At 45.6% G+C, this 23,837-nt stretch overlaps 2 protein-coding genes and 1 long non-coding RNA gene across 3 annotated transcripts in view; 1 reads left to right on the forward strand and 2 right to left on the reverse strand.

Moving 5' to 3' along the window:
* LOC116950571 (ubiquitin carboxyl-terminal hydrolase 17-like protein D) lies at positions 1-12,113 on the reverse strand. Its single transcript, XM_032968472.2, has 6 exons — positions 3,265-12,113; positions 2,223-2,293; positions 1,784-1,857; positions 1,563-1,671; positions 606-706; positions 1-310 (listed from the first exon to the last, which is right to left on the reverse strand). Exons 1-6 carry the CDS (start codon positions 3,353-3,355, stop codon positions 193-195), a joined length of 564 nt encoding a protein of 187 aa, XP_032824363.2. The 5' UTR covers positions 3,356-12,113; the 3' UTR covers positions 1-192.
* Positions 217-2,200, forward strand: LOC142930475 (uncharacterized). Its single transcript, XR_012946398.1, has 2 exons — positions 217-339; positions 1,587-2,200. It is a non-coding gene; the product is annotated as an uncharacterized LOC142930475 (long non-coding RNA).
* LOC116950524 (uncharacterized) overlaps positions 12,108-23,837 on the reverse strand; it is a 17,423-nt gene continuing 5,693 nt past the window's right edge. The window contains exons 3-5 of the mRNA XM_076072788.1: positions 23,278-23,498; positions 20,322-20,446; positions 12,108-18,430 (exon numbers count right to left, since the gene is read on the reverse strand). Of these exons, the coding sequence (XP_075928903.1) occupies positions 15,640-18,430; positions 20,322-20,446; positions 23,278-23,498 (3,137 nt within the window). The 3' untranslated portion in view covers positions 12,108-15,639. The remainder of the gene's footprint in view (positions 18,431-20,321; positions 20,447-23,277; positions 23,499-23,837) is intronic.

A 23,837-nucleotide genomic window follows, 5' to 3' on the forward strand; every position in this document is an offset into this window, starting at 1 on the left:
ATGGTATTCACAAAATAATAAAATGTACACATTTACAATGGTAATAATCTTCTTTGTGGATGTGGTGCTGGCGCTGCTGGGCTGTGTTGTATCAGCGGTATTCATCAGGACCCGGTGTGCATCGCCCTTGCAGTGGTGGCAGCGGTGGTGGCAGTGGCAGCAACTTGACCACGTCCCTTGTGATATCATCCATCAGTGATGACGGTTGATCGCCGGGGTCAGGGGTTGTCGCTGCCGCCTCTTTTGATGCCATTTCCCATGGCCGCCGTTGATTTGACTGCACACGGGTATGGCCTTCATCTCTGGGGACCTGCACACAGCACATGGAACGACCGCTACGTGAGTTTCATTGGCCCAAAGGGCAACCTGGTGAACTTCCCGTGAGCTCAACAGAGATGGAGCCTTAACAGCAAAGGCGGAAGGCAACCTGCCCAACTTAGGTTAAAGTTTTAATGATAACGGCGTAGCTCTGAAATTTCTTGCTCATGCCACTGCTGGCAGAAAATCCTCGAGTAGACAAACTCTGGATGATATTTGGTCTACTCTTCCACATTGACCACAGTTGTTGTGGGCATACCCACAAATACAACTCGTGAGTAACTCACCTGATGTAGAAGAGGATGTATGCCTGTTTCTCCATGACCACCCTGGTGTCGACCGGCGTCACCAAGTCGTCGTCCATCCGGAACCATCTCCCATCGCAGATCTGTATGCAAACAACATCGAAGATTAATTACGACGATTATCCAATTGCACCTAAACTCCCCATATATTCGTAAAATGACACATGAGGAACAGAGGTGACCCTCTTATTCCACCTATTATTGTGTTGTCCTATAAGTTGAGTAATCGAACCGATAATCCATAAAATAATTTATTACATTTGAAAGTTCAAATCCTGCGTCCTCCTGCTGCGACATGAATGGCCGCACGTCCAGGTGCTGTGGGTACGGGCAATGCTGCAGTGGTGCGGGAGGAGGCAGTGATGCAGAAACAGAGATGGTGTTAGGCAGAGAAGAGGAGAAGAATGATGCAGGGTCGAGTTTAGTTCTTTATTATAGTTTTTGTTCTATTTTTTTACTTTACCAGGTAATGTTGACTGAACTATATAGCTCTTTCTCAGAAGCGATTTAGCCACAAATGATAGCTCAACGAAGTGGCTTATCACTGTGAATAGTTATAGCAGCCAAATACTCTAGAAGCAACTGGAGGACCCGGAGAAAAACCCACGTGAACACAGGGAGAACATGCAAACTCCAAATATACAGGCATTAGGATCGGGATCGAACCCACGACCTGTATACTAGGGGAGGGAGTTAAGATTTCTCTACCATAGGGCCCAGTTTAGGTAGATTAACCAGGTGGGAGCTCGAGAGAACATGAAAAGTCACATTTGTACGAGTGATCTCGGTTAATACCGTGGCAAAAGAAATAACGCGAAATAAATCACAGCAATGACTCAAAAAGGAAGCAGCACAAAAACAAGCAATGAAAAATTGGAGAAAATGTGGCCACATTTTAGGAGAAATGTAAAAAAAACATGTATATTAACCAAACATTACCCGATTGATCTTGTTTCCAAACAGGTCATATCTCTTGATGGAGAGGGCCAAGACGTTCGGGAGATGGTGAAGGCTCATCCTCTTCGTGGCCTTCACCTTGCAACAGCACCTGCGCAGCAGTGTCAGTTTAATGACCGAGATGCCCAGTGAAAAACTGTACAAATATGTTGGCGTTACAAAGTAGACAGACTCGCGTGAAATTGACGTCGTGCCATACTCACCTTTGGCAAGTGTATTCGTCCAGTGTCTCTGTCTTGGTGAAATCTGCAAAAGCAGCCAGCAGATCTGGCGAATTCTGTCAAAAAAACGACGTGACGGCAAATGAGTGCTTGAAAAGAACACTGGAAACAACTTTTGCAGCCGTTAGAACAGTGAGTCCTTATGTTGTACTGGCTGTGGTGTGACATAAGAGGGCAGTGTCTTTAGTTGACAGGATTTAAGGATGTGCTCTCAATTTTTAGAGTCATCCGATGTCCAGCATTCCAGACGATCGGCAAACTTAATGTGTTTGAGTGACGCTACTTGTGTAATGTACACGATCTGAAAAAGATCAAAAGTGTTGTTTAAAAAGGAGAAAATAATTAATCCCAACTTTTAAATCCGAAACTCGTCACGAGTAAAGATACCATTTAAGTCAATCGAGTCCTCGTCGATTCTTACGTTAATGTGAAGACTGATGTCCAGGCAGTTTTCGAATCTGTCCGAGGTGCAGGAACACTGCGTGCACTCCACTGTGAAACACAAATCAACCCACATGCACACATCCACACGTGCAATTAGAGGAGGTTAGCATTCTGATTAGAATAATAGAATAAAATGAAGTTACATGTTCCCTAGTCAAACTCACAGTCATTCCCCAGACATCACCCACTCAGATACAACCACATGTGATATTGACTCACATTCTAAGTTATTTTCTGCTCAAATGGGCATTGAGATGGTGATTATCTGCTCGTTATAAACCTAAGGCAGTGGTAGATTGTCCTCATTCATATGGTAAGAGGGAGTCTGTTAATAGGACAACCACTGTTGATTTCCCCAAAACGTGGTACTCAATTTAGTGATCCCAGATTGATGATGTAGCGAGTTAACCCCCAATCTGGATTTAAGCTTACAACCTTCCAATTGCGAGCTGCTGGCTAACCCACTGAGCCACATGGTAATTCCAAGTTAAATGCTGTCAAATAATTACGTGCACGCATGCAAGTTGATGTTAAGCTTTAATACTTGTGTTTGTATATGATCATATGGGTTGTTGTGTCTGTGTGCTTGTGCATTTTTCTATTCTGCGGGGAGTGGAAATATAGCGGTTAGCGCACTGGTGAATTGATTTCGATCCTTGCTCACAGCCAAAACATCTGAACCTCGGCTTCTCCCAGGTTAATTCAGCCTCAAATGAGTATTTGGTGCATTGTGTAACTTCAGCACTGGTGCTAGCCACCCGAAGGTGGCCGGGCATGGTGCTAGCCACACCACCTTGTCATGCGCCCTGTTGGCCTACATTGGTACTCGCTAATAGCAATTGCTCCAGCATTCTGTTAAGGCTTCAGGGAGATCGCTGTATTTTTGTGTTTTGCTTATGTCCTGCTCTGTACGTGCGTAAGAGAGTGTAGAGTTGATCTGCATTATTCAGCATGCGTCGTCACACTCGGTGTGATCGCTACTTGCAGCGATGAATGTTGCACATGGAGCTGGCACACACCTGTCGATCTCAGCTGCCCTGTGAAGATCTGGTTAATCACCGAGGTCTTTTCCATATGTTCTTCTGGCCTGCACGTGGAAATGAACAACATCACACATACGGTGGCTTACAGATGCATCATCTTTACCAAGTGTGCACATGGGACAGTTACTCCTTTTTGCTATGCGTGTTTGAACCCTATGTCACCTTGCAGCCAATGACTAGGTTCTCAATTCACTTTGGAGTGTGTACAATTGTGTTGTACTGGATGGAACTCACATGAGGTTTTGTACGATTTCCAAGGGCTTGATGACCTTGCCCTTGGAGCTGAATGTTGCAATGGTGTGCCTCTACAGTATGCACATCATACAAAATCGATTCTCTCTACCTGTGAAGTGAGGCAGGGGTGGCACATGCTGTCAGTACAACACCAATCACAGCTCAGCTGCAGGTGCAGCACACAGCCACGAAATCTTCAAAAACAATTATTTTCAACTATTTGGTATTTCACATCTTCCTGAGTGGTGTCTGCCAGTGTAAGTTAGGCACTGCAGGGTCGCATTGAGGAAACAGGTGTTCCCCATGTTAAATTTTGATTTAAAGCTTTTGTGACTGCAGTTATTCATATTCGTGGTTCTTTCGTTCTTGGTTCTTTCGGTAAAGTCACGTTGAAGGGAAACAATACATTAATAAAATATATATTTAAAAAATTCTCACGACGTTTCTACTGTAACACAAACAGTCATCAGGTGTGAAAACCAACGGCAAGAAACATTTGAAAGAAGTGGCGGTATTTATTTATTTTTAGAACGTTCGCGCCACGGATAGCGATTTGACAGTTTAGAAGGACGAGTCCATCTATGTTCGGAAAAGAGGAGGGGGGAGACGAAAAATTAAGGTATGCTGTCTGAAAGCCACCGTAAGCGTGAACAATCAATTAAGACCCGAAATGGTTTATCAAATCCTTCCAATGATTGCTAAGCCAGAATCCATCTCGGTGGAAATTGTCTCTGTGTTCGTATATGTGGATAGCCTCATGAACGAATCTCTCATGGTAGCCCGATGGCTTGCAAAGAACCTCTCTCTTGGAGAAGTCAATGTCATGTGAGCCGACTGAATTATAACAGTGATCTGCCACGGCCGAGATGTTGGTCCTACCGTGTTTAAAGTCTGCTTTGTGTTCACGAATGCGGTCCGAGACATGGCGTTTGGTTTCTCCAATGTAACTACTACCACAGAGGCAACTTAGTTTGTAGACACCAGGGTACTGTATGTCCGGAATCACATCTTTTACAGACGGAACCAGATCACGGATTTTATGTAATGTGTTGAAACGGACCTGGATCTTGTGTTTATTCAAGATTTTGGAGATCTTTTTTGTGAACCCCGCAATGTAGGGTAAAGTGATGGGTTTTAAAGGCTCCTCAAGAGGGTCCTTCTTCATGGTTTGAGTGATAGCTTTGCGGATTGTATAGTCGGAGTAACCATTAGCCTTAAGAGCTTGGTGTACGTGCTTGAGTTCACTGCCTATGTGTTCCTGGTCGGATATGCATTGGGCTCTATGGTACAGAGTCTTGATGAGAGAATTCTTCTGTGATGGATGGTGATGGGAATCCGGTTTCAAATAAGCATTCGTATGGGTAGCTTTCCTGTAGACAGAGTAGCTCATTGAACCATCAGGTCTCTTTTATATTAGGACATCTAAAAAGGTAGCTTGCCATCTTTTTCGACTTCCATGGTAAATCTGATGGCTGGGTGTATGGAATTGATGTGGTCTAAGAATTGGCCTAGAGCAGGCCGGCCATGTGGCCAGATGACAAAAGTGTCATCCACGTACCTCTTCCATAAGGTTGGGCGCAGAGTGGCAGTCTGGATGGCGTCAGTCTCAAATTTCTCCATGAAAATGTTGGCTATAACCGGAGATAGGGGGGCGCCCATTGGGGTGCCCTCAGTTTGTTTGTAGAAAGTTCCATTCCAAGTGAAGTATGTATTGGTTAAGCAGTGTCTCACCACTGCAATGAGCTGTTTTTGACATTTCTGTAAACGTGGCCAAGTTAACAATATTCGTAATGAATGAAAAGGGCGTGAATCTGGTCCTTGTCTGATATTTCACTTTTTCATATTTTGTCACTAGATGTGTGTCTGTGTACCTTGCAGTTAAATATCGGTACCAGTTACAGAAGGGCATCGATGTATCCCGTGATAAATAAATATTAATATTCTGAATGTACGTTGATTTCCCTACATTTAATGGTGTCTCATGGCTTCGTGTAGGTTTTGCCAACCAAATTAAACATATATAACAATGTACATTATGCAAAAATCAGAAAATTAAAGATTAATCCTAAACAATCAAACATTTTAATCTCAAAAACATCCCTACTACGGAGTCGCCTATTACTTTCCAGTTGCACCATGAGAGGTTTTTGCTCATGCAGTTTTTGAACGCAGTCCTAAATGCCTGAAACGTCAATCGGCCCATAGTGAAATTATAGTAGCAAAGCGTTAACACCTTTTTTTGGATTGGACAAGGTTTTATGAACTTTGGAAAAGAGATCATGGGAGGGAATTTAAAAGTCAAGATGGAGGTTACATTGGCACAAGTTTACCTTCCACAGCAGGGTTACCCGGGACTGGAGGAATCTGAGGTGGGCCTGATGATGGCAGATGCTGTGGATGAAATCGCACACTTCCGTTTGCGATCCAGGACACCCCCATAAGCGCAATGCTGGCCGCCCCTCCAGCTGACAGCTTGACCGGCGGCTTGGACGACCCCGCGGTTTGCTGCCTGGCCTCCCCCGGGACCAGCAGCCTGGTCACTCACGGGACCTGAGTTGCCCCGCTGGCTGGTAGCCTGGCAGCCCTCACATTGGGCAGCCTTGTTGCTGGCAGCAAGCATATCGTCGTGGCTTGCCGCCAGGCTCATGTTGCCCCATTCGCCTACACTTAGTTCCCGATAAGCCACCGGGCTTGGCCCACGGCCTGCCACCAGGTTTGACCCGCTGTCTGTCATTGGGTTCAGCCCATGGCTACCCATCTGGTTTGCCTCTTGGCTAGACACCGGACTCGTCTCAACGCTAGCCACTGGGCTTGTCTCACGGCTAGCCACCTTTGTCATTTCATTACTAGCCACCAGCCTCATGTTTCATTTATTAAGTATATCCCTGTGAGCCATGCGGCTCTTGATTCGGGTGCTACCGCAACAAAACAAAAACATGAACAAGAAAAACCTTCAAGTGACTACACGCAACAGAAAAATCCTGGAAAAAACAGCAAGGTCTTCCAGAAAAAAACACCGTATTTCAACGCTGTGTGCAAAAAGTAAAGTGGGATGCAAGTCAAACAATAACAACCATAAGACAATGTAGATTAAAGTTATCAGGCTAACTCTACTACAAAAAACAAACATGGCTAAACCAAAACGTTTTCAAAACAGTGATCATAGAAACGGATTCAAATGTAACAATAAACGATATACATTACATGTACGACCAAACTTTTCAGCCATAGCTGTCTGCATTAGTCACTCCATTACAACAGGAGTATCAGTAGCAGAATCTAAATTTTTCAATACACCTTTAATGATCAGCACACTATAATCAAAACTCAAGACCATACTTTGCAGCGGTCATCCCGAATGATACGTGTGATTTCAGGCCATTCTGAATAGCAGTTGCATCTAGGGGTGTACAACTCCACGGGCAGTTTTGAGTGAAGATCTCACAGGTAGTGATCAAAGTTGCAGTTTATTGGCGATAGCATTCTAGACCCTGGGGGCATTCATAGAAAAGGCCCTTCAGTATTTTTACGGCAATAAGGAATGTGAAGCTGGTAAATGAGCGAAGACCTTAGGTCACATTTGTTCTTCGAAACAGTGAGGAGATCCAACAGGTAGTCTGCTGATTTTTTTGTCATGGTTAGCCACTGGGTCCACCTTGCCTCCTGGCCCATCTCACGGCTAGCCACCGGGCTCGCCTCATGAATTGCCATTGGGGTCACCTCACGGCTAGCCACCGGGATAGTCTCACGGCTAGCCACCTCGGTCATTTCATGGATAGCCACCTGGCTCATATCATGGTTAGCTATTGGGTTCACCTGGTGGCTTGCCTCCTGGCTCATTTCACGGTTAGCCAATGGGCTCGCCTCATGAGTTGCCACCTCGGTCTTCTCATGGCTAGCTACCGGGCTTTCCTCACGACTTGCCGCTGTGCTCGGAACACAGCTGCCTGGCTCATAAACCACATCATCTGAAATACTGCGGCAGCAACAAAAGATGTTCTTGATATGCTTAATGAAGCCCTTATTCTTGCCCTTCACCATTGTGGCGTAAAGTATAAAATGTGTCCGTCTCAAAATGATGATGGCTGAATTTGATTTGTTGTAAAACTTTCAAATGTAAGAAACCCATATATAAAATATAGAACATGTCTGACCCCCACCCTGTCAGATTAGCAACTGAGTCTGTGCGAGGATGTGATATCACAGTGACATCACAGTGATGTACCGTGCACAGGTCACATGGCCCCTGTGAGTGTGACGTCAACACACCCCCCCTGAATCTGTGCTCCATTTCATCACTCTCAACAGCACAGACCCATATGTGCCACCAGTGTTTTGTGATTACAACAATCACCCTAAATACATTTTTAAATATCTAAGTTAACAAATGTTCATGGTGAATGGTTTTTAAAACTACTTTATCCCAAACGAATTTTCGTTGCAGGAAATGTATTTATATTGATTAATGATCATGCCCATTTCTTCTGTAACGATGTTGTATTCCAGCTGATTGTTGTACTTTATTTTGTTCTTACATTTATAATTTTAGTGACCGAAGTCACTCTTGTAAATTACACCATGCTTGTCACATGAGTTATCATGATTAAACAAAATTCAATTTAAACCATCTTCAAATAGCTTCACTTAATGTAACAAACCCCGCAGCACTGGTGTAACATCGCCTAAATTTGACTAAACAGTAAGAGGAGACTGACAATTGTGCACGTTTAAACCCAAAGTGGGTGGCACATTTTAATAAAATATACAATTGTAACCATCGGTAATGTGTTATTTACACTCCTATAACTCACTATCGAGCTCTCACAAACCAGCCACTCCCTCTCCAGGCTTAACTGAACTCCACCTTCCATTTGACCCCTTTTAATCTAATTATTTAATTACTGCATTTAATTGCCACAACCAATAGCCTCGTGGCTGCCCTTTAGTTGCCCCAATCGACAGCCCCCGCGGCTGTCAACCGAACACACGCCACGTCACAGCCACGAGCTGTAGGGGCGGGGCTCCGTCCACTCAGTGGTGCTGTTAACGTTCACATTCAACAGTTCCACTTTGGAGTCTCATCTCTGCAGTTCTCCGTCGTGCTGCCAGCTCCCTTTATCAGCTGATCCTTATGGTGGTACCCCAGGGTGCCAAATAATACAAAATGGCCAAGGCAATTAAATATTTTTACGCACAGAACAGTCTGCCTCAGCAGCAGGCCATACTTTCCCACCTGATGACGGACGCTTGTGTTGCGCCCGAAACGTCGTTATTTAATTTATTTTCTACCTACGTGGCTTTACCGAAAGAACCAAAGAGTATGGATTCCTGCATTCACGAAAGCTTCAAATCAAGATTGAATTAAATACTTTATTTCTGGGACACTATTTTTGTCCAGGGGTGTTACCTAACTCCGCGACTGGGGTACCAATCAATCCGAAATCAGTGCCACACTCCGCGATGTCGAAACGCAGCGAGGACCATTGCACTGAAACCCTGAACGCTCGTACGCACCGTAGTGGTGCATCGTGTACAGCTCGTCGAGATGCGTCGATTGTCGCATCGCCGACCATCAACAGACTAAAAATTACTGCATCACGGACATTACACTATGGTACCCCGGAGTACCGACATAAGGTTCATATCGCCTCGTAATTTCTTCATACACGAGAATTGTGTTTCACTACACTGGAACACGAGCTAATTTGATTGCTCCTCATCAGTAGACATCCTCTCTGAGGCATTTCATTCTTTGGCTGCCACTCCATCACTGTTCTTTAACTCTTCGCTAGCAACAGTTTGATGTCTTTAACCTGCGTATTTTCCCTAATCCACATGTTCCTCTTTCAGTGTGATTCCAAGTGTAGTGACAGGGTGCCATCTGTTGACCATGAAGGATAACTACACGTATGGGTGCGCTATATAACAGCCAACCATAAGGGGGGCGTAACTGGGCCAAGGGTCAGAGGCGGGGATCAGTCGGGAAGCTCCTGGAACCTGCACGAGAGTTCTAGAAGGGGGGCGTGGCCAGAGGCGGGGCTTGGCCACGCTGAGGAGTATATAAGATGGAGGTAACCGGAGGTTCGGGCTGTCGTGGGGGTTCGGATCCTGGCTGCCGTCACTATCTTCGCCGTCATTTCTTCATCATCGTCCGGCCATATAGCCGATCCACTGTACGGCCCCATTGTCATCGTCGCTGTATAGCAGGGGTCGGGAACCTTTTTGACTAAGAGAGCCATGAAAGCAAAAAATTTGGAAATTTATTTCAGTGAGAGCCATATAATATATTTTAAAAGTGAATTCAACTAAATGTCAGTATAATAAGCCTCTGAATTTATTCTTTTAAATAATGTTGTTATAACACTCACCATTAATGCGACTTCTGGTGCTGCATGGATTTGCTGATGTCTTTGTAGTCGGGTTGGTACTTGGTGAGGTTAAGCTTCATGCAAGCGTTGAGGCTTTCATCCGTTAAACGTGATCGTAGGTTGGACTTGATGTTTTTAAGATGTGAGAATGACTGCTCACATGCATACGTAGATCCAAACATGGTCAATACAGCAATACTCACACGCTGCAGTGTGTGGTATGTGACAGGAAGCGCGTTCCAAGTTTTGAGAATCAGCTGGTCTTCGGGTTGGAGTTTTTTCATTTCTGTCCACATGTGCTTGCTCGCCAACTCCGCTTTCTGTCGTGTGATTCTTTCCAAATCTTCATTCAGTGACTTGAACTTATTCACCCACATGTCTGAGGCCTTCAGGTCAGCCACTTCTGCTTCAAAATCTCTGACGGAGACACCAGGGATGTAATTCAGGTCGGCTGTGTTCAGTGAACACTCGTTTGGATGGGTGATAAACTTAAAAAGACGAGTGTGCTCACGAAATTCTCCAAAGCGTGCTTTGAAGGACTGTAGGAGACTGGATGTGCAGCCAGCTAGCTGGTGGAGATCAAGGTTTTGAATGGGCTCACTTGCTGTGCATGCATCTTTAAATTGGCTCAGTTTTTCAAAATGTAGTAAACGACCTGTTTCAAGATCCGTGATGAAAAGCTCCAGCTTGTTTTCAAAAGCAAATACAGCTTGTTGAAGGGATAACACTGTATTTCCAATGCCTTGCATTTTCACGTTGAGCTGGTTCAGATGTTCAGTCAGATCTACGAGATAGTAAAACTTGAGGAGCCACTCGGTGTCGGCTAGCTCAGGATGCCCGACGCCTTTCATTTCAAGGAAAGTCCGGATTTCGTTCAGGCAAGCCGCAAAACGGCTAAGCACCTTCCCTCTTGACAACCAACGCACATTGCTGTGCAAAAGCAGACCAGGATAGTTATTTACAACTTCATCCAGCAGTGTTTTAAACTGGCGATCATTTAAGGCTCGGGCAACAATAAAGTTGATCACACGAATGACCAGCGACATCACTTCGCCAAACTGCCTGTCACACATCTGAGCACAAAGTGCCTCCTGGTGTATAATGCAATGGAAACTTAGGATGGGTCTATTTTCATGTTCACGGAGAAGCGCCACAAATGCTTTGTTTTTCCCCACCATACACGGAGCACCATCAGTACACACTGAGAGAAGTTTATCCATAGGTAGACTTTTTTCTTGAGCAAACTCCATGAAAGACTTGAATAAATCCTCACCTCTTGTGGACCCTTTTAATGGCAGAACAGCAAGACTTTCTTCGCGCAGTGTGTCACCAACAGCATATCTTGCAATCACGCTGAACTGCGACAAATGGCTCACGTCTGTTGACTCATCCAAAGCCAGAGAAAAGAACGGCGCTGCATTTATGTCCTTCACTTGCGTTTCCTCCACTTTGTTTGCCATCACGATGGTACGATCATGAACAGTTCTTGCCGCCAGAGGCATGTCTTGTATCCGTTTGATTATCTTGTCTTTGTTCGGAAGATCATCAAAAAGTTAATTGGCTACATCCAGCATGAACGTTTTAGCATACTCGCCATCTGTGAATGGTTTTCCGTTCCTCACTATTGCTAAAGAACCAGCAAAGCTAGCCGAATTATAGTCACCTTGCCGGGTCCATACGCGGAGTTGCTGCTGGCTAGCTTGCACCCTGCTCAGAAGCTCTTGGCACGCTTTCTTTCTGCTGTCTCCCGCAGGGTATTTTGATGCAAAGGTAGCGTGGCGCGTGTCGAAGTGCCGCTTTACATTCGACCGTTTCAACGATGTAATTTTGTCATTGCAAATTAGACACACCGCAGAACCCGCTCTCTCCACAAAGGCGAATTCTTCGGTCCATTCGTCCTGAAATGTACGATACTCGTCGTCTTTTTTTCTTTTCGCCATCTTCTTCGTGGAAGGGTTAGCTTTGAGCTAATGACCAAGCAGACGCAGTCTCAGACTGATTCAAAAGGGGGCGTTTACCTGTTTTACCCAGCAACGGCAAACGTAGGCCAGTATCATCCAATTAAAATAATGGACAATTGCTCCTGCAGCCCTGAACAAGACATGCGCAGTGAAAAATCGATGGATGGATTAAAACAAGTGAGAATATTTTGTTTTATCTGCGAGCCATATGCAATCATCAAAAGAGCCACATCTGGCTCGCGAGCCATAGGTTCCCGACCCCTGCTGTATAGTCAGCCAGCTATATAAACAGACACTGGCGATGTGGCTGTATGAGTGGGTCAGCTCTACGTAGCCCAGTGTATATTTTCCTCGGTGACTCTGCCTGTAAAGTGTGAGCCCTCTACACAAGCATATTTGTATTCTTAGCTCTTTCGGTAAAGTCACGTTGAAGGGAAACAATAAAATAATAAAATATATATTAAACAATAAAAATTCTCACGACGTTTCGACCATAACACAAACGGTCATCATCAGGTGTGAAAAACCAACGGCAAGAAACATTTGAAAGAAGTGTTGGTTTGCATTTATTTATTTTTAAACGGTGTATTTATTTATTTATAAAAAAAACGTTAGCGCCACGCGTAGCGATTTGGCAGTTTGTTTAGAAGGACGAGTCCATCTATGTTCTGAAAAGAGGAGGGGGGAGACGAAAAATTAATGTATGCTGTCTGAAAGCCACCGTAAGCGTGAACAATCAATTAAGACCTGAAATGGTTTATCAAATCCTTCCAATGATTGCTAAGCCAGAATCAATCTTCTCGGTTGAAATTGTCTCTGTGCTTGTATATGTGGATAGCCTCATGAACGAATCTCTCATGGTCGCCAGATGGCTTACAAAGAACCTCTGTCTTGGAGAAGTCAATGTCATGTGAGCCTACTGAATTATAACAATGATCTGCCACGGCCGAGGTGTTGGTCCTACCGTGTTTAAGGTCTGCTTTGTGTTCACGAATGCGGTCCGAGACATGGCGTTTGGTTTCTCCAATGTAACTACTACCACAGAGGTAACTTAGTTTGTAGACACCAAGGTACTGTATATCCGGAATCACATCTTTTACAGACGGAACCAGATCACGGATTTTATGTAATGTGTTGAAACGGACCTGGATCTTGTGTTTATTCAAGATTTTGGAGATCTTTTTTGTGAACCCCGCAATGTAGGGTAAAGTGATGGTTTTTAAAGGCTCCTCAAGAGGGTCCTTCTTCATGGTTTGAGTGATAGCTTTGCGGATTGTATCGTCGGAGTGACCATTAGCCTTAAGAACTTGGTGTACGTGCTTAAGTTCACTGCCTATGTGTTCCTGGTCGGATATGCATTGGGCTCTATGGTACAGAGTCTTGATGAGAAAATTCTTCTGTGATGGATGGTGGTGGGAATCCGGTTTCAGATAAGCATCCGTATGGGTAGCTTTCCTATAAACAGAGTGGCTCATTGAACAATCAGGTCTCTTTTTTATTAGGACATCCATAAAAGGTAGCTTGCCATCTTTTTCGACTTCCATGGTAAATCTGATGGCTGGGTGTATGGAATTGATGTGGTCGAAGAATTGGTCTAGAGTAGGCCGGCCATGTGGCCAGATGACAAAAGTGTTATCCACGTACCTCTTCCATAAGGTTGGGCGCAGAGTGGCAGTCTGGATGGCGTCAGTCTCAAATTTCTACATGAAAATGTTAGCTATAACCGGAGATAGGGGGGAGCCCATTGGGGTGCCCTCAGTTTGTTTGTAGAAAGTTCCATTCCAAGTGAAGTATGTATTGGTTAAACAGTGTCTCACCAGGGGGGGTACCTCAGTGTTTAGTCCTTGATGAACCAAGTCTTCAATTATTGCGATGGTGTCAGGTACAGGAACTTTGGTGAATAAGGAAACTACATCAAAACTGACAAGCAGGTCGTCTGGGGACAGGGAAATACCCTTGATTGTCGATACCAGGTGAGTAGAATGCTTGTGTTTATGCTTTGTACTTTTCGGTTTTTGTTCCATTACATTTTATTACCGTAAATGACCTTGTTTGCAAACGATATGTAGAAGTAGGTCGTATGTATTTTATTAAAAACATTCCTCTGTAAACTGATTGGTCTACGACTCTTTATTTTCACCACGTTGAATTAACTTGCCGAACAAACTTCAGGCACGAGGATCGAAAAACAAAATCCATAGTTGCACCGTGCTTCTATGCTCCCACTGCCCGTCTTAACCAACCCACACTTAACCAACCAACCTGGCCTGCACCTCGCCGTTCACCAGACTATACTGAGCAGCTAGGTGAAGTATTGCCAAACAATCCTCACAACACACGACATGGGGAGGCCCTCATCCAGCAGTGAATTGATCAAATGGGGCCGTGTATGTGTGCAAGGTTTTACTGCGTCATGCTTTGATTTTTGAGAGAGAGACAAAAATGTTTCCTTCATTCTGTTCCGTTCAAGATTAGGCTGCTCCGGTTCACTCTGCAGCTAAGCTCACCGAATCGTTTGTGCGGTCAGAGCGGAAGATCCTGCCCGATTGTCAACACTAGTCCTCGTTTTAAATAGACACAACCACTGCGAGATTGCAATCATCCGTTGGTTGCAGATGTACAGATACATTGACTCTGCAATGTATGCCAAGTAACACCATTTTATGAGCTTACAATTCACTATTTTTGTTCATAAAAGTGCCATTGATTCAGTTAAAGCACATTATATGTGGTGAACAGGCACAACAAACAAAAAACTTCAATATCACGCTCGTCAATGGCACTGCGGCTTTCATAGTAAAACTATACAACACGTAATGTTTCAGGCAACGCTTTGTCTTCATTGGCCCTCCATAGAATGAATGTGCTGTGAAGGAGGGCCATTGCCCGAAACGTCGCCGATCATACGTTTTCCTTTGAAAGCTACAGAGCTAATGACAAAGGTGTTGCGTTTTTGTTTTATTTAGTTTACGGTGACTGTACACTTTAAGATGATGAAAATGGCATCAAGTGCCCACGCACAGGGATTTTTAAACATGTTACCCGTGCTTTGTAACTTGTCGATTACATGTATTTGTGATGCGGTGGGCCGGTTTTGAGTCGAAAGAAGCTGCATGGGATCAATCCCATCCAATCACAGGTGGTTATAGCATCAGGACGCCGGCATGAAACAATGCGATGAATCGCGGGGTGCGACGCCTGCAAGTGGCCATGGAACAGAAACAGTTCCACTTTGGAAACCAACTTTGACAAGTTCAGCTTGGTGAATTATGGTGAGAAAATCCCATGACCGACACTGCGGGCCTTTCTCCAGCAGTCAATTGAGAAAGGGAAGTAAATGCAAATGAGACTCAATACAACCTCCGATGAGCACGGTTGACTACGTACGGCGCGAAACAAGTTGAACATGCATAAAACGTATAAATTAAATACTATATTATTTACACAAATACGTTGTGATTAAGACTCAGCCGGGTTGTATCTCACGCTAATTCCTCTTACGCAAAATCTCAATGGTAGACATTTCCCAAGGCAAGCAGTGGGTGTAAATGTGCGTTATATTCACAAACCCGTTCAATGCGCTGCTCAGTAAAGGCGGGGGGAGAGGAGCGGGGGAGGCAAGGACAGTTCAAATGTCACTCGCCACTGATGTTGGCCGTGTTCGAGCAAAACAGACCGCTGAGTTCAATGCGCAGTACGGAAACCGCTACGCAACTGCTCCACCCGCAAAAAAAAATATACAGAAAATATTTCTCCACGCGCTCCTCTCTTGAAACGTCGTCCTCTGCTTACTTCTTCTTGGCTTTGAACGTGACCACGAACCTCTGCATTAATTTAGGCAGCCGCCTCTCTTCCTTCTGCCGGTCGCCGGTCAGATGATTGGTATGCACGTGGCGCTGCTGCTGCTGCTGCTGCAACTGCTGCGGTGTTAATCGCTTCATTGTAGTGGTTCGGTGACCACCTCCGGGGCCACCAAAACCTCCGTCGGTCCTGAAGGAGCTGTTTAGATTGGAAAGCGAGCCGTGCCGGCTCAGCCGGTTGTAGTCAGCGAGCGACGCCTGCGCTCCACCTCTTCCCAAGTCCACGTCAAACCTTGACTGCCACACGGGACGAGTGTCCGGTACCGCCGGTGCCTCTGCTGCTAACCCTTTCCCCGCGTCGTCCTCATCAGTCTTGTAGAAGACCTCAAAGCGACTGTAAGGGCGCTTCTCTCTGCGCATGCAGTCGATCTTCTGCAGTAGCTCCTGCGACCGGAGATCAATGCTCTTGTTTACGTCTTCGGGCTTTGCGGTATCGGGGTCTACTTCTTTGTCTCCTGGTTCCACTGCTCTAGGGGTCAGCTCCTGTGCTTTAGTGTGAGTCAGATCAACATCATTTGGGGTCAGGTCGGCTGCTGTAGGGGCCACTTCGTCAAGGGCCCCACTGATTGACTCTCTGTGGCAAGCCCCACCCAAGTAATTCGACTCTGGCCTAACCTCACTCGGTCTCTTGGTTAGTTTGCTCCCTGCGTTTAGTCTGGGACTGGGCAGTGGTGCCATATTGGAGTTTTTTGTATCCACAAGACAATTGGTGCTGACATCAGGACTGAAATTCTCGAGCAGCGCCGAGCTCTTCGTCTCAGCAGAGGCTAGCGTGAAAGAGGTAGGGATGTGCTCGTACTTTGAGGGAGAGGCTGCGTAAGGTAGAGCGTTCACTTTACTCTTCTCCAAAAGCTTGGTGTTCTTCGGGATGCTGCTCTCCGCTTGTCTTCCAGCCAGCTCATCTGACCTGGCATCATCTATCCTCTGAGCGGCTTCATTCAAAAAGTGCTCGTATCCCTTGTCCGGCGAAAAGTAAAACAGCGATCGGAATTCTGGTGACCTTTTGAGTTTTGCCATCGCGCTCTCATCCTTTTCCCCCTCTTTGCATAACGAAGACATCTTCATCGTAGCTCCCTGGGGAAGTCCTTGGGGCCCGGTCTCCATGAAGGATGGCATTGAGAGCGTGCGAAGGGACAATTCGCCCGAGCGTTCCGCTGGCATTCCATTGCGACAGTCGCCCGTTGCTTCCTTGCTCTGAAGGTTATTCATGGACGTGGTTTGATGACGATTCAGCTGAAGATGATCCTGGCCCCCGGTTGCCGACAAAATTGGTAAAGAGCTTCTCACTGTCTCCTTGACTTGATCTTTCGGAGCTGTCCTGAATCTTGAAAAGAGCAAGGGCTGCTCGCTGGAATGTGTTTCACTCTCATCGTTTGTAATTTCTGAATTCCTCCCTTGCTTGAGCGATACTTGTGACACATACTTAGGAAACCTTTCCACGTGTACACGGTCCACTGTAGCATCATATTTATTGATCGCAGACTCCCTTTTGTACATGCTGCTCAATGGTAGGGAGGCCTGAAACCACAAATTCCGTGCAAACTTAAACTTAGATTTGATGTTAATAATTTCCCGCGTCGTTTTTGCCTCGGCGGTTATTCTTGGAGACCTGTCTAATTTTCCGGGGTAGTTGACATCATCTCCTTTCACATCTGAAGTGTTGCCTTCCTCATTACAGCTATTCTTGTCAAAGTAACGGTTGGCTCTTAATTTGTGGTCAGAGTTGACTTTTGTAGCCATTCCCTGCCTTCCTGTGGCACCCGTGTTGGCGTGCTCACCGTTGGACCGTCTCTGTTCGTGGAACTGCGGTGGCATTGCGTACAGCCGGCCAGGGGTATTGCCTTCTGGTTTGCCACCGCTGCTCAGAAACTGCGAGCCTACCTTCACCTCCCTCGAAGAAGACGACAGCTTGCTGAATTTCTCCGAGTTGTGATGCGTTGTGAATTTGCAGCTCTCCTGCTCTGAATTTGTCATGGAGCCCTCTTGGGAGCCTTCACAAAGTAAAGATGCCTGCCTCTGCAGAAACAATTCCGGCCCCCTAAACTTCTGACTTTCGACATCTAGAAAGCGTACACTTCCGTAGCGGGCAGGCCCGCACATTTTGGCCGCCGTACTGTCCTGGCAGCGGCCAGTCGGCCGAATGCTTCCCTGATCCCTGCTCTCAAAAAACATATTGCTTGCTTGAAAGCTGCTGCTACTTTCCATTAACTCCCCAGCATAGCTGTGACGCTTCCAGGCATTGCAAGTTGAACTCCGACTCTGCAGTGCCCCAGACGCATTCTGATTACGAAAGAGCACCGGGGGCTTGTCGGGGGTGCCGGAGTCGCGCTGCTGCTTCTGTAGCCACTTCTTCCTCGCGTGAACCTCATCATACGACATCATCAGCAAGTCCTTGTCACCGGACGCGACGCTCGGGTTGGCGGTTCTGTCCTTGGAGAACCCTCCACCCTTGATCGACGAGTAGGAGTTTCTTAAGCCGTGGCTTGACGAGTTGCGCGCAAACGCCCAGGCTCGTGCGTCCTGCGTCTTCCCGTCGAGCTGGAAGCGATGGTCCCAAATGTCGCGCTGCTGTGCGATACCCCGGCTGGGGCTGCAGCTGCTGTCTGGTGTCTCCGACTGGCCATAGAGGATGCGGAACTCCTCATCGAAGATCTCCACCACTTGGCCCGTGAACACCTGGACAATGCTCCGGTTGATTTTCTCGTAGGACCACGTGAAGCTGCAAAACACACGTGGATTTTATATGGGCGGCACGGTGGCGAGATGTTAACTACCTTGCCTGGTATGCAGGAGGTCGTGGGTTTGATGCCGACACTGACACCTGTATATATGGAGTTTGGGTGTTCTCCCCGTGGTCGTGTGGATTTTTCTCCGTGTCCTCCGGTTTTTCCCTCAACATGTAGAATCAACATGCTTTTAGAGTATTTGTCTCCAAAACATTTCCACATGATAAGCCACTTCGTTGAGCTATCATTTGTGTGTGGCCAGGTCGCTTTTGAAAAATAGCTATTATAGCTCAGTGGGCCTTACCTGGTCAAATAAAAAAAAGTTTAGTTTTTGTGCCACCGTATCGTTAAACTATAATGATACGTGATCTTTAATGAGATGTTCGGAACAAAAATGTTTGTATCTAACTGTAATCGTGAGGGTGCATGACTTGCCATAGAGTTGATGCGAATGGCAGTTCCACGCATTCTGATGTACTTTTCAGACACATTAAAGATGTGGGTGATCGTTAGTATAATTATGCAGTGTATTTTTACTTGGGCATAGTGTTTAAACCAATTAGGACTGGCATTAGGATTCAAATAATGTGTCCACTTATCTTTTCTCCTGGGTATTCTAGTTTCCTCCCAAACACATGCATACATTCGTTCATTGGCCGATAACGCCTTTATATATAGAGGACCTATAACTTGGGAGTAATTTGGCACAGGCTCACCGCCTAGCTGTTTCCTCCCCGCTCATCTGTGGTTCCTCCTTGAGCCTCTGAGCCACTCTCTCTCTCTCTTCGAGAGCGAGCGAATGCTGTGCAGCGTGTTACAAGTTAAAATTATTTGTATTATTCTTACAATGAAATGCTCATAAAATGCCGTGGTGTCAGACATCCAGAGACAAACTACATTTTACATGCACGCTGGGATGGTGGTGATGCGTTTCAGATAATTACCTTCATGATACTCTGATGCATACCAATAGCATGCTTTTCACATTTTGACCTGTGAAGTTACGTAACTTGTGGAACTGCCAATTTGTGAAGATGAATTCTGTGCTGCTGTGGGGCATTACGGATAATTGAATAAACAAGCAATCCTGAACACACCAGCTAACTATTTACAGCGCTTTGGCAAATGCCCCAAAGAAAGCACCGCTTGACCATCAGAGTCATCAATCATCTAAAACCTGGCTCATTGAGGGTGTGGGCATAGCCCTGAAATTTATTCCTCATGCCACCGTTGGCATAAGAGCCCTCTATGACAGGGAGCTCTGGGGAACTCCTCCTGAGCAGTGATTCTCTACCTGGTTTGGCTCCTGTTACCACCCCCCCTACCTTGGTTGAATTTTGTTTAAAACGAATGTACCCCCCTTTCCTGACTAAACATGGTTTTGAGATAATAAGGAACATCAATATTTTTTTTACCAATTCCCCATTTTGTGAGCATTCTAACTGGTTAGTAACTGCAAACGAATAATAAAAAAAAATCTGCGGACACTGCAAGAGTGACGTAATTTGTTCGTGCTCGCTGGTTACTCTTGGAAACCACATTGTTTACGATCAATGAATTTATAAAGGTCTTTTATATCGTTCTCGGTTATCATATGTATTTAAATGTCATCGTTGTGATTTTATATTGGCAGATTAATATATGATTTATTCACCAATTATTCTCATCCATGGTATAATTTCGCACATTTATAAATCACATAACGTACCCCCTGAGACATTGCCACGTACCCTCCAGGGGTCCGCGAACCCCCGGTTGAGAACCACTGCTCTAGAGGGTACTTGGTGAATCTCTCACTCAGTAGGCCATAGCTCGAAGGGCCACTCCCAAGAGCCTCCGTGCCAGGGTGCTGAACGGCAGCAGTGTAACGAGTGTCGGCGTCACCTGTAGGAGCCGCAGAGAGCGACCCTGCAGTCAACGAGGAGAAACTTCTCGAGCATCTGCCCGTGGAACTTCTTGCCCGTTCGACAGCAGTGCACGGTGCCCTTGATGACCCGCACTCGCATGTTCTACGCACGGAGAGACGCGCTTGCCATTAGGGCGGCTCGGTGGGCTGCAGTGGTAACGTTTGTGCGTCACAGTAACAAAACAAAAAAAGGGGACCTGGGTTCAATACTGTGACCGATTTAGGCCGCTTTCTGAGGGGTGTGTATGTTCTCCCCCTCTTCTGCATGTGGTTCCCTCTGTGTTCTCCGGTTTCCTAGCATAGTTCAGAAAGGTTACAGTGTAACTGGTATTGAGCGAACATACATATTTGGAAAAATATGAATTGCAAATTACTCAATTGTGATTACAGCATCGCCCCTACTGCAAAAACTTGGTAGGATCCTCCTGAAAAAGAGTCTTGAGATTCATTGAGGCTTTCCTGGGTAAACAAATGTAATAGAATAAAAAGGTGGTCCCATCTTATCTCACCTATAAAAGTCAATTTTTGTCTGTCTGTCCGTCCGTCCGTGTGTCTATCTGCGCGGGTACCTTGACACGTTTTTAACTGACAAACTATGGGATTTACTTATTTTTTTTTTTAAAAGTACATGGATACCACGCCGTATGCCCCGGGACGAAAAAGCGCTATTCCTATTTCACATCTTGTCAACTTTAAAGTAGTTAAATTAACAATTTATTCTTTTCATAAGCACAGGGAGGCGCCAGAGCACGCATCTGCGCATGCGCGAGAAAGCCGGCTCCGTGGTGGTGGTTGCCCTAGCAACGCACACACCCGATCGGTGGGGGGGGGGAATTCTCATTCGCGTTAATAATGCAACAACACAATGAGTGCACTTACTACTATAGGGTCGGTAGATACTACTATTATAGTCCTTAGATAATATTATTGTAGAGCGGGCGGAGGGATGGTGAGAGGGGGAGTTAGCAGCCCAGCCTGCAAAGGTGCCACGTCGGCCGGCTGGGCAATCTAGGCGAGGCCGGGGGCTCTGCACGGGACTAGGCCTCACCACTACACTCTGTGAAGTTAGTACTATTATAGAATTAGTATTGCTACTACTACAGCCAGTAGACACTGCTATAGAGTTAGTATAGCGCCTACTACAGCCAGTACACACTGCTATAGAGTTAGTATAGCTACTACTACAGCCAGTACATACTACTGTAGTGATAATAGCTACTACTACAGCCAGTATATACTGCTGTAGTGATAGTAGCTACTACTATAGCCAGTACATACTTCTGTAGTGATAGTAGATACTACCACAGCCAGTACATACTACGGTAGTGATAGTAGATACTGCTATTGAGTCGGTAGATACTACTATAGAGTTAGTAGATATTACTATAGTCAGTATATACTACTGTAGAGTTAGTAGCTACTGCTATAGAGTCGATATATACTACTAGCCTTTTGGCCGTCCAAGGACGGGTGTATTGCAGTAAATCTGAAACTTGCAAGCGAAAAGCAGACCGCGACGTGATATATTCATTGCATTAATGCGTGTGCAGTTTGTAAGGGATAAATTGACAGACCTATTTCATTTTAAGTTTATAATCCCTTGTTCATCATGACGTCCTTTTTACTTTCATGTCTCAACAGCGTTACGGAGATCACGTGACGTGAGGGTTCTGCCTTTGTAGTGAGGGTTGTCAGTTGACGCCGAGGAGGGTGGAGGAGGCGCCTCGCCCCATGTGGAGTGACGTCAGCCGCTAATTATTGTGAAGGAGGGGAGTGGGGGTGTCCATTTGGAGGGGGGTTGTTCGATGTGGAGTGACATCACCTGCTCATGATTATTAATTAGGGGGGAGGGTGGTCCATGTGGAGTGACGTTACCTGCTCATGATTATTAATTAGGGGGGAGGGTGGTCCATGTGGAGTGACGTTACCTGCTCATGATTATTAATTAGGGGGGGTCCATGTGGAGGACGTAACCTGTTTATGATTATTAATGAGGGGGGATTGTAGACGTGGAGTGACGTCACGAGCGTTGCACACAGACATTCTTGGCTCATTATAGTAGGTAATAATGGGGGGGGGGTGTCCATTTGAAGGACGTCACCTGCTCATGATTATTAATGAGGGGCGCTGTTCGATTTGGAGTGATGTCACTTGTTCATCATTCTATTACTTTTTGATTCAGGACTTCTTCAATCCTCTTATAATTTAGTTGATGGATAAATGGACAAACGGAACGCCGGGCTTTCACAATAGCTTAGTACTTGTGTGTATATGTTATGCTTTTAAGAGCAGTTTGAAATATATTTTTGCCCCAGGTACTTCCCGCTAGTAAGCTATAAAAAACACTGCACTCTAAGACGTTTCGGTACAATGTGGACGGAATATAATTGCAATGAATATTTATTACAAAAGCCCATCCACTGACATTAATTTGATTCAATCGCTTGCCCTAAAATATTTCATCTATTACCGCATTCTCCCGATTATCACGGAATTTTTTTCACCTATATTTTTCAAGCAAAAATTTGGGGTACGTCTTACAATCCAGCCAGTATTTGGCCTTTAATTCCACCATGACCCCATCCACAGCCTTGAGAACGGCTGCGCAAGAGATTTTCACAGGAACTTTTTGAAAAATTCTGCAAGTGGCCTGTTCATCATTTACAGAGCAGGGGACAGCACTTCGCAAACACCCTACGTTTGTCACGTGATAGTCAAAACTATATTTGCATTTTCAGAGCTGGAATTTATTCCAATGAAGGGCAAAGTACGATCGTTTGTATTGTGCCAAGTTCCAGTACAGTATAAAACATCTATTGCTATATGTATGTAAAACTCCTTTCCCACCGTACGTAGCCAACCGTGCTAATAGGTGCGCAAAAAAAAGCTGGACGTGAGTGAGTTTGTACCTTCAGCAAGTACCTACCCGCTTACCTCTATGTTGCCCGCGTTCACGCCACAGCAGTCACACATGTTCCTGAACGTGGGGAAGCCAATGTTGTCCAGCACGATATATACCGGCACCTTGCGCACACAGGCTACATCCATCAGGTCCCTGAAGATGTCAACGTCGGAGAAGACGTCCATCACAATGGCAATGACCTGCGAGTAAAATGAAAAAGACAACAATATCGGCTTCAGATAATCACCGGCTGCTTATGTTAGCCGTGGCCAAGAATCCTAACTCGGCTTGCCAGATTAGCGAGCGCAGTGCGTTAACCACTGTGATATGGTGGTTTAGAGGAGGGATGCCTTGAAGCCCCTAGGGTGACACATTTGTGACATTTAAGTCACAGGCAGTGCCAATTCAATTATAAAAAGCGGTTACATAAATCCCCAGCCCTCTGGGTCTTTGACAAGTTTGCAAAATGTCACTGTATACAAAAAAGACAAAGACGGACATCTCTCGGGCAGCCTACATAGACTCCCAGCAAACATGACACATTGGTACAACTGTGGTGCCACAACAGCGAAGCCGCTCCGTCGAAACCGGG

Source organism: Petromyzon marinus, chromosome 39 (assembly GCF_048934315.1).
Source record: "Petromyzon marinus isolate PM22_M1 ecotype Great Lakes invasive population chromosome 39, UKy_Petmar_22M1.pri1.0, whole genome shotgun sequence".
Classification (NCBI taxonomy): Eukaryota; Metazoa; Chordata; class Hyperoartia; order Petromyzontiformes; family Petromyzontidae; genus Petromyzon; species Petromyzon marinus.